The sequence below is a fragment of the Durio zibethinus genome, chromosome 3 (genome assembly GCF_047325235.1).
Source record: "Durio zibethinus cultivar Kanyao isolate XHJ-2024 chromosome 3, ASM4732523v1, whole genome shotgun sequence".
NCBI classification, from domain to species: Eukaryota; Viridiplantae; Streptophyta; class Magnoliopsida; order Malvales; family Malvaceae; genus Durio; species Durio zibethinus.
Genome location: NC_143164.1, coordinates 5,368,078 through 5,379,055, shown reverse-complemented (window position 1 = coordinate 5,379,055; position 10,978 = coordinate 5,368,078). Strand labels below are relative to the sequence as shown.

Below are 10,978 nucleotides of genomic sequence, written 5' to 3'. Positions count from 1 at the left end.
ATAATCAAATTTATATATTTTTTATATTTCAATTAAAATTTCGATTTATTCAATTAATTCAATTTTCAATCAAATTAATAAAAATTTAAAATTTTATAAAATTATTTGTATTAATCAATTAAAATTAATTAATTAAATTAAATCAATTAATTCAATTAAAATCGAATTATAAACACATTTATTCCCAATGTCAAAGCGAAACCTAGAATTACTAGTCTAAAAGTTAAATCAAACTTGGCCCATGAACATGACAAATTACGAGTTATAGGTAAGGTAAATAAGTCAAGTGAAATTTGAATTATTAATAATTTTATTTTATCAAATAAGCATCAATGAATTTATATTTTTTATAAAAAATTTGCGTACATAATATTTTGAAAATTAGTAAAACAAAACATTTATAATAATATACATTATCTTTTATTATCTTTTGAATCCACAATAAATATTTCATATATTTAATTCAATTTATTTTTAATATTTTTTATTGCTATGTTACAAAAACTCAATTGATTAAAAAATTGATGGCCTAATATCTAACAACTTTTCGCATAAATAAGCTTGAATAAAGAATTCTTTACAACACTAAGAAACCCATGGCTCAAAAATTAATAGATTCAAACCCAAAGTCCAAACAAATTTGATTTATAATCTAAAAAATAATTTCTAAAGTCAACAAAACAATATAGTTTTTTTTTTAATTATTCAATTCACAATCACTGAAATTCTTATATTCTACCAACTAATTTTTAAATTAATAAAATTAGTATAATAAACACATATTAAATTTTTAATAAAATTAAAATGTTTGAAACAATAATATTTTTAAAAATATATAATACTTGATTGGAAAAAAAAAATAGTACTTTTTATTTATATGACATGTTAAAAAAAAATCCTTGCAGTTCTCTTTTTTTTTTTTTTTTTTTTTTTGACTAAAGTCGTGGTCGGCATGGTCTAAAGCTAACCTCAACAGTAACTTTAATCAATGGAATCTGGTTACAGTTTAGTAACTTTACCATGAGAGTGGGTTTCATGTTGGTGCTTTTACAGCTATGATTAGTCAAATGTTGGAAAATATAGGAGCCTGGGGGCAATTTATTTGGAACTAAATTTTGGAAAATTTTTAAGCAGCAAAAAATAATAATTCGATATTAAATCAAAATAAAATAAAATAAAATAAAATAATTAAAAAATTCAGTCAAAGTTAGGAGGAGCGTAAATGTGTCTCGACTCTATTTATTATGATCTTTTGTCAAACAAGATATTAAGTTTTGTTTGATTGTACGGTAAAAATTATTTCAGCCAACGTTGTAGTATGAACTTTCGATATTGACTCTTAATCTTTGTCTACTAATTTGCTCCAGATTTTTTTTTTAATTTTGATTTTTGTAAAGCGGTAAAGATAAGCACAATTTCTCAAAAAAAAAAAAAAAAAAAAAGCCACCATAAAGTTGGCTTTTGCGTTGGAACACAAGCCTCCCAAATGGACAAAGTTTGACGTCCAATCCCATAAAAATGCCCAACTGACTTAATTATGCCAGGTGCCATTGCCAAGGACACTCCCTCTAGACTTGACACATTAACTATTGCATGCGCCACACAGCTCACAGATTGCAGTACTAATGGGAACGGGTCCTGTCCGACGGATTTTATTCGTTTTAAATTTGATATGATTTTAAAAATAAATATTTAAATTTAATATAATTTAATATTAAAATATTATTTTTATTTAATTTAACTTATATAATATAAAATTATAATTAATTTGATTTAATTTAAAATTAATTTAATATAATATTTATAAAATATTATTTTTAATATAATTATATCTTAATTATATATAAATATAATATTTTTATTAAATTAATATCTTAAATTTAAAATTACATAATAATTTTATTGATATAATATACATATAAAAAATTAAAATTTAAATAAACAATAAAATTTTATTTTTATATATCAAATCGAATAGATGATTAACTTAAAAACTAATTCCAAATTTTTTATAAAAAAATTAATCCAATCCAAAATCTTATTAAAAAATTAATTTTATAAAATTAAACCGAATCAAAACTTAAACTAATTTAAATATTATTACCAACCTTGCATGACAGTTGGAAATTGTGTAAAAATAATGCTATGTTTTTCTTCGGGGCTGGCACCTTTAAGAACGTAGATTTAATCCAAATTCACACACGCACACAAAATCATTTTTTAAAATTATGTTTTTCATTTTATTCTTAAGATCTCGACAAATTTGGAGAAAAAAAAAACACTAGGCCTTGTTTGGTACAAATGTTTGTTCCAAGCTATAAAGAATGTGTTTTGGTTCGATCCACCAAACATGGACTTACACGAGACGAGCAAATGCCCAAAAAAACGTTAGACAGCCGAATATTCTATTGACAAGAAGTTTCTTCCATCTTTATCCCTTTCTTTTTTTCTTTTTTTTTTTGGTTCGACTGTTTTTTTCTATTGGGTCCCAATAGCTGAAAGTGAATGCAAAGAAAAAGTCCCATCTATACCGAAAAAAGTTATAGATATTCAAGCAAAAGGCACCAAATATTAAAGCACAACTTTTCTAACAAGTTGTGGAAAGTTCCCTTGACGTGCAGAAGACGAAGAAAGGAAACAACATAAGACTTGGCCTAAAAGCCATTTCTGGGGCGAAATTGAAGATTTGATTAGAGGTGTAATCGAATTAAGTTAAATTGATATAGTGAAGAGTTTAAAGTTGACTCATAATTTAGAGTTTGATATTTGATTCGAATTCGATCAAATTTTATTTTTTAAATTAGGATACGATTCGTAATTGAATTTGAGCTACTCGAATTCGTTCGATTAAGTTCGATAATATGTAAAAATAAATTCGATTTGTATACTCGATAAAAATTTAATTATTTATGTTTGAATGTAAACTCGAACTCAAATTTAAAATATTTTATTAATTAAAATAATAAAAATATATTTAAATATAAAAATTCGATTAAACTCGCGAATTACTCGAGTCGGATATAAGAATATTCGAATTCGATTCAATCAATAAGTCGAGCTATTCGAGCTCAACTCGATAATAATCGAACTGAATTAAAATTTTTTTCAAATCGAACTCAAGTAACTTATGAATACTAATATATCATTTACATCTTTAGATTGAATGCAATAATTACAATTCGTTTTCATAAATATGAAGATAGAAAGAAAGTGAGAATTGAAACTTTGAACTAAACCTTTTCTTATTAGAGTAATAATTATTAAAGTTATTGTCAACAATATATTGATCATTGATTGAAAAATAAGTTATAATCTGTTTTAATATTTGGATCCGAATTTAAATAATTTTAAATTCTATTTTTTATATAAAAAAATCCCTAAGTTAAATTTAATTTTATATTTTTAATTAAATATATTTAATATTTAAGTTATTATCTTTTATAAATATAAGACTTTATTGTTGTCGGAAAAAATGGAAAATTAAAAAAAAAACAAATCACAATGTTCAAGTCAATTTAATTGATTTGTTTATTTTATAGTAAAAGGCTCAATATGTTCGGAAAAGAATATTTGAAATTCAGTTTTCGGTTTTATTACGAGAAATTCCTCCTACAAATCAGAACGAAAACACTTTTTTACGTTACTAATTACGAATTAATCTTTTAATAGATATAATAATTTAAAATATGATATAAAAATAAAATGAATAAATAATACGATTAAAACTTTTAAAAAATCATAAATAAGTTTAATAAAATCAAAAAATTATATTTTATATTTTTATATTGATATAATATATATTTTAACGTAAATTAATATTTTACTAAACACGATGATACAAATTATTTCGTCTATCTTTTAATTTGTCTTTTTGATTATGCGTGATATTGTTATGACATGGGCTTGGCCCAATGTAGAATTTAATTGGGCTTGTATCTCTTTTATAAAAAATTATTTACATATTATATTAATAACAAAAGTTTGATCTAACTTAATCCACTTAATTTATAATAATAATAATATTATTATTATTAATATCAATATTGTTAAGGTATTTTCTGAATAGGTGAGGTGGAATTTTAGAGGAGGCACATTCAACTTGTAAACGAAGGAAAGGTCAAAGGGAAGCTTAAGTAGGGATTCCAAAGCATGTTTTGATGTTCAATACAAGTAAATGGAAAAGGAAGAAAAGGTGAATTGGAAAAAATAGCTCAGAATGTGTTCGGATTTAGCTTTCAACCTTCTACATCGAGACTTTTATATGTGAACTGAATGTTATGGGCTGAATATAAATACATGTTCGTCTAACAAGAGCAAATGATGTACAAAAGATATTTTTGAAAAGACATGACATTTTTTATCTGTCTAAATTATTTTCTCGTTTGAATTTTATGAACTCAAGCTTGTCTGTGAACCTTTAGTTTTGTTAAATCTAACAAACATCAAGATATTTTTATTATTATATTATTATTAATTAATACTAACCACAATACAATATGGAATCGAATCATAATATGCTTGAAAATTGTAAGACACTATCAAGGGAACATCAAATTTCAAATTTAGCTTTCAAATTGAAACACGTTTCTGAGACAAGTCAAATCAAAAGACTGGCAATAACTTCATTTCTTTTCTCTCCTTTTTTTTTTTTTTCTCAGAAGTTGCTTTTTTGTATTTCACCATTGGAGCTGTAAATGACAAATAATTGGAACATTAGATTATAAAGTTTGTCAATTATTTTTGCTGTTTTGGTTATCTCTAAACCAGCAAGTGAAATATTCTGTACTATCATAAGGAATTTTCTTGCATTTATAGTTTCACCATTGCTGATCATCTCAAATTCCATAGATTTATGGAAATCAATATATATGTTTACTGATAAAAATGGCAAAAAACTGAATACATTTAAAAGATGCTGAAAACAAATAAAGGAGTAACATGTCATCCTGGTTGGATTAGAATTTCATGACTTTACATCAGCTTGTGAAGTTCAATTTGATAGATGCTATAACAAAGTTGGGGGATTGATTACAGGATGCTCATGAATATCAGATCTGTCGTCTTGCCTGAACCACATATATCATTCCATCTTTTACTCCTTCACTGTCCTGGGGACAACCATAAGGGTTTCTATAATTTTCCCAAGTCTGGAAAGCTTTGTCAACTGTCATTGGATTGCTAGAGTAATCCAAAACCGGGCTTTCCTCATCATCCATAAGTACACTGAGATATCTAAGAAATGCGAATTAGAAGGCACTTTTTTTTTTTGAAAGAAAACATGTGAAGCAAAAGCATAACAAAGCCTAGGTCAAGGAAAATTTGATAAGCTTCCTGCCACCGCTGCGTTTTCATCCAAGCATATATCCAAATGGATCCCTAATCAATAATATACAATCAAGATCACCCCTTTCGCTAACATGATGGATTGGTTTGTTGGCTAGAATAACTTTGTTTGGAAAATCCTCTGGATGTAAGACCTAAGGAGGTAATTCTCCAATATTGAACATGCCAGTCCATGAATACAAAGAATCAACTTTATAATCCTTTTGTTCTTTGCAAAGCATAGTCCAACATTCAGTTCAGAACAAACCTATCATAAAGCCCGGCCCCTGCAGATCCCTCAAAGTCTTCACCATTTGAGTTAGAACGAAAAATGATAAACGGCTTAAAGTATATTCATATTTGCTTGCTTGCTTGCATAACCTGTAACCTGTAACCTGTAACCTGTAGAGGTTATTGCAATTTTTTTTTTTTTGTCTTTAGCCTCCTAAAACTTTGATAAGAGGAACTTAGAAACAAAAGCTAATTACATATGAATCTGGTATGTTTATCCGCTTTTGCAATCAATATTTCTCTAATGTACAAGCAGCAGAATTAGTTTTGCAAGTCGATGCACAAGCCATTTCTGTAAGACAAATTTGACGTACCTGAATCATTAGTATTTCATCACAAATTCTCTGCCCAGCATCACCTTGACCTCCGCGACCAACAAATGCCATTATTAGCCTCACAATCTCTCGGTCATTTAGCTGGTTCAAAAACGTTTTCTGCAGTAAATTGGGAAACATGTTTTGAGCTTCACTAATTTCACCGCAAACTAAGCAGTGAGATACCAACTTAATAGGCTAATACTACTTATATATGCTGTAGATTATATATGCAAATTCAATACAACTTCAAATCAACTTTTCTAAATTTGTATAATAATAGATTTATAAGATCTGATTTACGGTTAAAAAAGCATATTTCACCAAGGTTTTACATTATAGTTCCTGTTGCATGTAAGATGCCTGCATATGATGAACCTCATCCAGACTAATATACCAATAAGCCCTATATGTCCTTCAGCTTTAAAGCAACTCCTTTGCAATATTGAACCTGTGACAGTTGAGTATGTGAGCAAGCACATTTAGCAATAAAATCAAGGTAAAGAAACAGATCAGCAAGACCCTAAGATCTCAATTGTTATAAGATGCTGAGACATTGTCACGACGTTTCCAAAATGGCATTACTTGTAAAAGATATAGATGCATCAAGGACCTATCAGCCTCCTTTTCACTTTGGGATATTTCATCAAGCAACCATTTGACAATTACTTTACCATACCCATCAACCTGCCAAAAAAAAAAAAAAAGGTTCTCCAAATGTCTGTGATCTTATGTATTGGTTAAATAAAGAAAAAGCTGTATGACTAACAAGAGATAATTAACTCAAACAAGGAGCATATTACTTCTTCATATTCTTCAGCGTGAAAGTGTGACTATTTTAACACAGTCACAAAAATAAGCATATTTGAGCTTTATTTTTCCTCAACAAACTAGTCGAATCCATAAGTATTACTTCAGTACTTTTACTTTCAGCAAACTAGATAATATTCTGTTCAAATGCAGTCAGTCTCAAATAATGGTTTTCATGACAATTGTCAACTGCTCATCACTCAAGTTTCATTTTCCATATGAAATATTTATATGACTACTAGCATCATCAAAGTATAACATCCCACGGTTTAAGCCATTCATTCACAACTTTGATGGCAAACATGGAGCAACCATAATAGCTTTTGTCTCATGGATATTCTATCCTTCCATAGATGCTATAAAGGACAAATGTCTTTTTAACAGCATCTTTGGTAATGAAATAAGGCAAGTGGCAATATACACAAACAGTAACAACTATTTGACAAATTTTCTTGTATCATTTGACTGGTTTCATGACAAAAGAAAACTCTGAAATTGAGCAACCAAACTTAAGAGTGGGGAAATCAAGCATTGTACCTTAACCATGCTACTGCTTCATTAGAGACCACAAAAAAAAACTTCTCAGAGTGCATTTGCAGTTTGTATATCCATACATCAATGGCAAAAAGTAAGGTACCTTTCATAATGATATGTTTAAAATACACTGATAAAATATAAGCTATCATTCAGTCCAGGATAATAATATTATCTTCCCGGTTGGCAGAATAGGTCGTATCCAAGATCCGCCAGACCAGATCGCAAATTGAATACCAGCAAACCTCCTCTGCTGCAAATTAACATCCACCAACTTTTTTTCCAGGGGGTGAGGGTAGGGTTAATCAATACAACATTTTAGCAAGCACAAGGACTCATGGAAAACTGCTTTGAACAAATTTCCTGAAAGGATCCTTCTGTACTTGATATATCTCTAAAAAATAAGTCTGACATGCTCCAATAACCATTTTTTACTTTTCAGGCAACATATCTGATGGAGGAGCCTGGAATTAGTGATGAAAGTAGGCAGTGAGCTGAAATAAGATTTGCAAGCATAAGACAGGTGGAAAATTCCAGTGTCAGTGGACTTCATGAGCAAGTATCTCCTACTAAATGAAGGACCAAGTATCTCACCAAACATTCACCAGCTGATGACTTTGACATTCCCCTTGAAGAACTGCAGTGCCTTTCACGTTCAAAGCAACCAATATGTGACATTACCGGTTACAACTTTAGAGAGGACCTGAAAACAAAAAAGATGAATAAGATACCAAAAGCAAATAGGAACTCTTGTTCCAGAGAGATTAGAAGTTGGTCTTACTTCTATAGATGGTAATAAGTATCCAATTCAATAATTAATGGTAAAAGAATATGAGCTGACCGACTTATCATCAAATCAATGTCCTTTGCTGAATTAAATAAATAAATGAAGCGGACTCAAACCATGGCAATGCTCATCAACATGTTTACTCTCATTCAACAAAATAAAATATTGCAGGAAGACTAACCACTATTTCATAGTTGCCAACAAAATAATTTTGCTTTGAGACCACATTATTTCCTCCAACTGATTTCTTCACAAGATCCATCAAAGTTGATGAAGACTGATCAGTCTTGTTCTCATGCCCTTTAGACTGCCTTCACAACCACTTCTCAACATCTTTTCTATGGTAAGATGATGGTGTACTGTGCGACACCTAGATGGCTCTATATCATCCTAGGCTTTCGTTTTTGTACTCTTATTAATATAGCTACACTGTAACTCATTCAAAGATATTCCCTTGGACAGTTGATTTTGCAGCTTAGTTAAAGCATCCGCATAATCTCGCTACACCAATGCAAACAATGATATATAAGCACCTAGACTGGGAACACTTGATACTGGCTGATGTAGCAATAGCACCCACCTCATTGGCCGCCTAAGCTAAATAGCAAATAGTTGTGAGAGCAAAGTAGGACAAGAAAATTGTGATATACAGATGAGAAGGAAATGATAACAGTTGCAAAAAAGTGAGAAAATTTTCACAGGCAACATTTAGATCGGGAGAAGATCTTCAGAAAGTAAAAGGTTTCAAATTTTGGTCTTAATGTAACATAAACAGCTGAGAATATTTGAGATTACTCAGACAACATATTGTTTACTGGGTTGAAGAGCTTTTTGGAAATTCAGAACGTGCATGCATAACATTTTCACTAGTTTCAATAACTTTATGATTTGAATTTCCTTAAAAACCAAACTTTACAAGCTGCAAAGAAAAGGGAAGCTACATAGCAAAGAGCATATGACCAATTCAACTGTTAGATTCCTAGCTCGAAGAAATGAAAAACAGTGCATAAATTCAAAACTAAGGCGATCAAGAAGATAATTCAGTTGTTTGCACCATAACCACCTTTTGCTGGTCTGGCGAGCTTTGAGGTCTGCTCTGCTTTCCAAAATTAGATTTAAGATTTTTCAGTGTAGATGGAAAAGGAACACTTCCATCAGAGTCAGGAATGTCAACTCTGAAATTCCCATGATTTAGTTTCAACCTGGAAAGCAAAGTTATATGAGAATTTCAAACATCTCAAAAGCTCTAGCAAAAAAAGACGGGGATGGTCCAAAGGTAAACCTGACCATCTGTCTTGACTTCCATCCTTGAACACAAATTCAATAACATGTATCTTAAGGTCTCGCTACTTAATTTTGAAAACATATATCTCTGCGTTCTGTAGTTTCAAACATAAATTTCATCAAATTAAAAATTTAAAATAGCAATGAATTCTTATTTGTAACAGAGAACAGTAACATCTAAATAAACTACAGAGCATAAAGGGCAAAAACAGAAAATACACCTTCACAAATGGTGTCTGCAATGCACCTTGCTTATAAGATTTTGCCGCTGAAGAATGTTCTCCGGGGATATACCAGTTCCTGTAGACAGATATGGATCTCAATAGATTGTTTGATGAGCAAACAGACCATGTAAAAATAGAATTGATATTTTTCGAAAGGTTTTCAGAGCTGGCTTTGCGAATTCCCATGGTAAACAAAACCCCAGTGAAGAATCCAAGTTCTTGTGTGCAGTTTTTAAGCTGAAGTTCAATTCTGGCATTGTATCCACTTGAACATCCGGAAAAGCAAAGGATCAAAAGAACAATTATTTTAGGAGAACAACCAAAAATACAACCAATAATGATAATTATATCCCTACAAAATTGAAATTTAAAACCTGAAGTTGCATCCCATCAACGAGCGGAAAATGAAGAGCTCGAGGAATATCTACACCACCGGAGGTCGCCATAGCAATTAGTAACAAAGTGAAACCTAATTGTTTTGAAAGACCATGTGTGATGGACATTAAATTCTCTTTTGTCTAATCATATGATAGCTACATAAGCGCTGGATTATCTTTAAAAGTGAAAATCTGATGATTGAGACCATAGCTAATAAATCTTCAACACTAACTCTATGGTCCACAGTTGATGTGAGCTGAAGTCTAGGTTAAAGTAATTCAATTAATATGACAACTGCCATTCAATATATTATACTTCTAAAGGGCATCTTTTATTAGGAGAATGGCGACCCTGCGAAACTGTAACCCTTTTCTTATCCTGCAAAACTGCCATTCAGCTTATGATATAACAGAAAGGGGGATCACTTTTCAAGGTTCAAACTTTCTGATGGTTGGAATCCATTACTTTACTATTAACTAAAAAAAAGTCCTAAAATTTTTGAAATCTCTCCCCTCAAATGATCATATAGGACACAGTTCGGCTCTTGCTAAGAATATTTAGTTTCCTTTTTTTTTTCCCCTATCTTCCCTTTGTTAGTTCTGTTATTATTTATTGTAAGGTAGATGAAAAACCAGGATACTCGAGGTAAGGTTTTATTACTGGAATTATAGAGGAGATGGAATTCCGTTAAGAGAAGGAAACTCGGGGAAAAGATGGAAGAGAATCAGATGCCTGAAGCCTGGGTTAGAGCCATGCTTTGAAATTCAGAAAGCAAAAGCTCTGCACTTTGGCGAGTCTGAAATCACCATTACCAATATTAACAATAGAAACAGGGGGCAGAGAGAACGGCCTTTCATAGAGGCAGTGGAGATAATATTCGCTAGCTTTTTGCAGACTTTTGTACAGTTCAGCACCTCTTTTCTCCAAGTATCCCCTGAAGAGGGCATTTCAGTTCAAAATTTCGCTTCACTGGTTCTAGATAGATAACCAAACGTTTCTTGCTGCAATGATAAAATTGCACACCAATGAAAAAT

General features: G+C 30.4%; 1 protein-coding gene and 1 pseudogene across 3 annotated transcripts; both read right to left on the bottom strand.

Annotated features, from left to right (window-relative positions):
- Window positions 1–4,885: 4,885 nt before the first annotated feature.
- Window positions 4,886–6,256, bottom strand: LOC149519571 (alpha-glucan water dikinase 2-like). Of its 2 annotated transcripts, XM_089758231.1 has the most exons (3): window positions 5,928–6,256; window positions 5,591–5,717; window positions 4,886–5,232 (listed from the first exon to the last, which is right to left on the bottom strand). In XM_089758231.1, the coding sequence occupies exons 1-3, from the start codon at window positions 6,066–6,068 to the stop codon at window positions 5,168–5,170; spliced, it is 333 nt and encodes a 110-aa protein (XP_089614357.1). In that variant the 5' UTR covers window positions 6,069–6,256; the 3' UTR covers window positions 4,886–5,167. The 2 variants fall into 2 exon arrangements, 1 of the variants encoding a protein (XP_089614357.1); XR_016340856.1 differs by having other exon boundaries at window positions 4,886–5,724.
- A 1,012-nt stretch (window positions 6,257–7,268) lies between these two features.
- LOC111299693 (alpha-glucan water dikinase 2-like) lies at window positions 7,269–10,931 on the bottom strand (annotated as a pseudogene). The gene is made up of 7 exons (XR_016340855.1): window positions 9,941–10,931; window positions 9,564–9,831; window positions 9,346–9,437; window positions 9,122–9,260; window positions 8,240–8,559; window positions 7,866–7,974; window positions 7,269–7,735 (listed from the first exon to the last, which is right to left on the bottom strand). The product of XR_016340855.1 is annotated as an alpha-glucan water dikinase 2-like (transcript).
- Window positions 10,932–10,978: the final 47 nt, after the last annotated feature.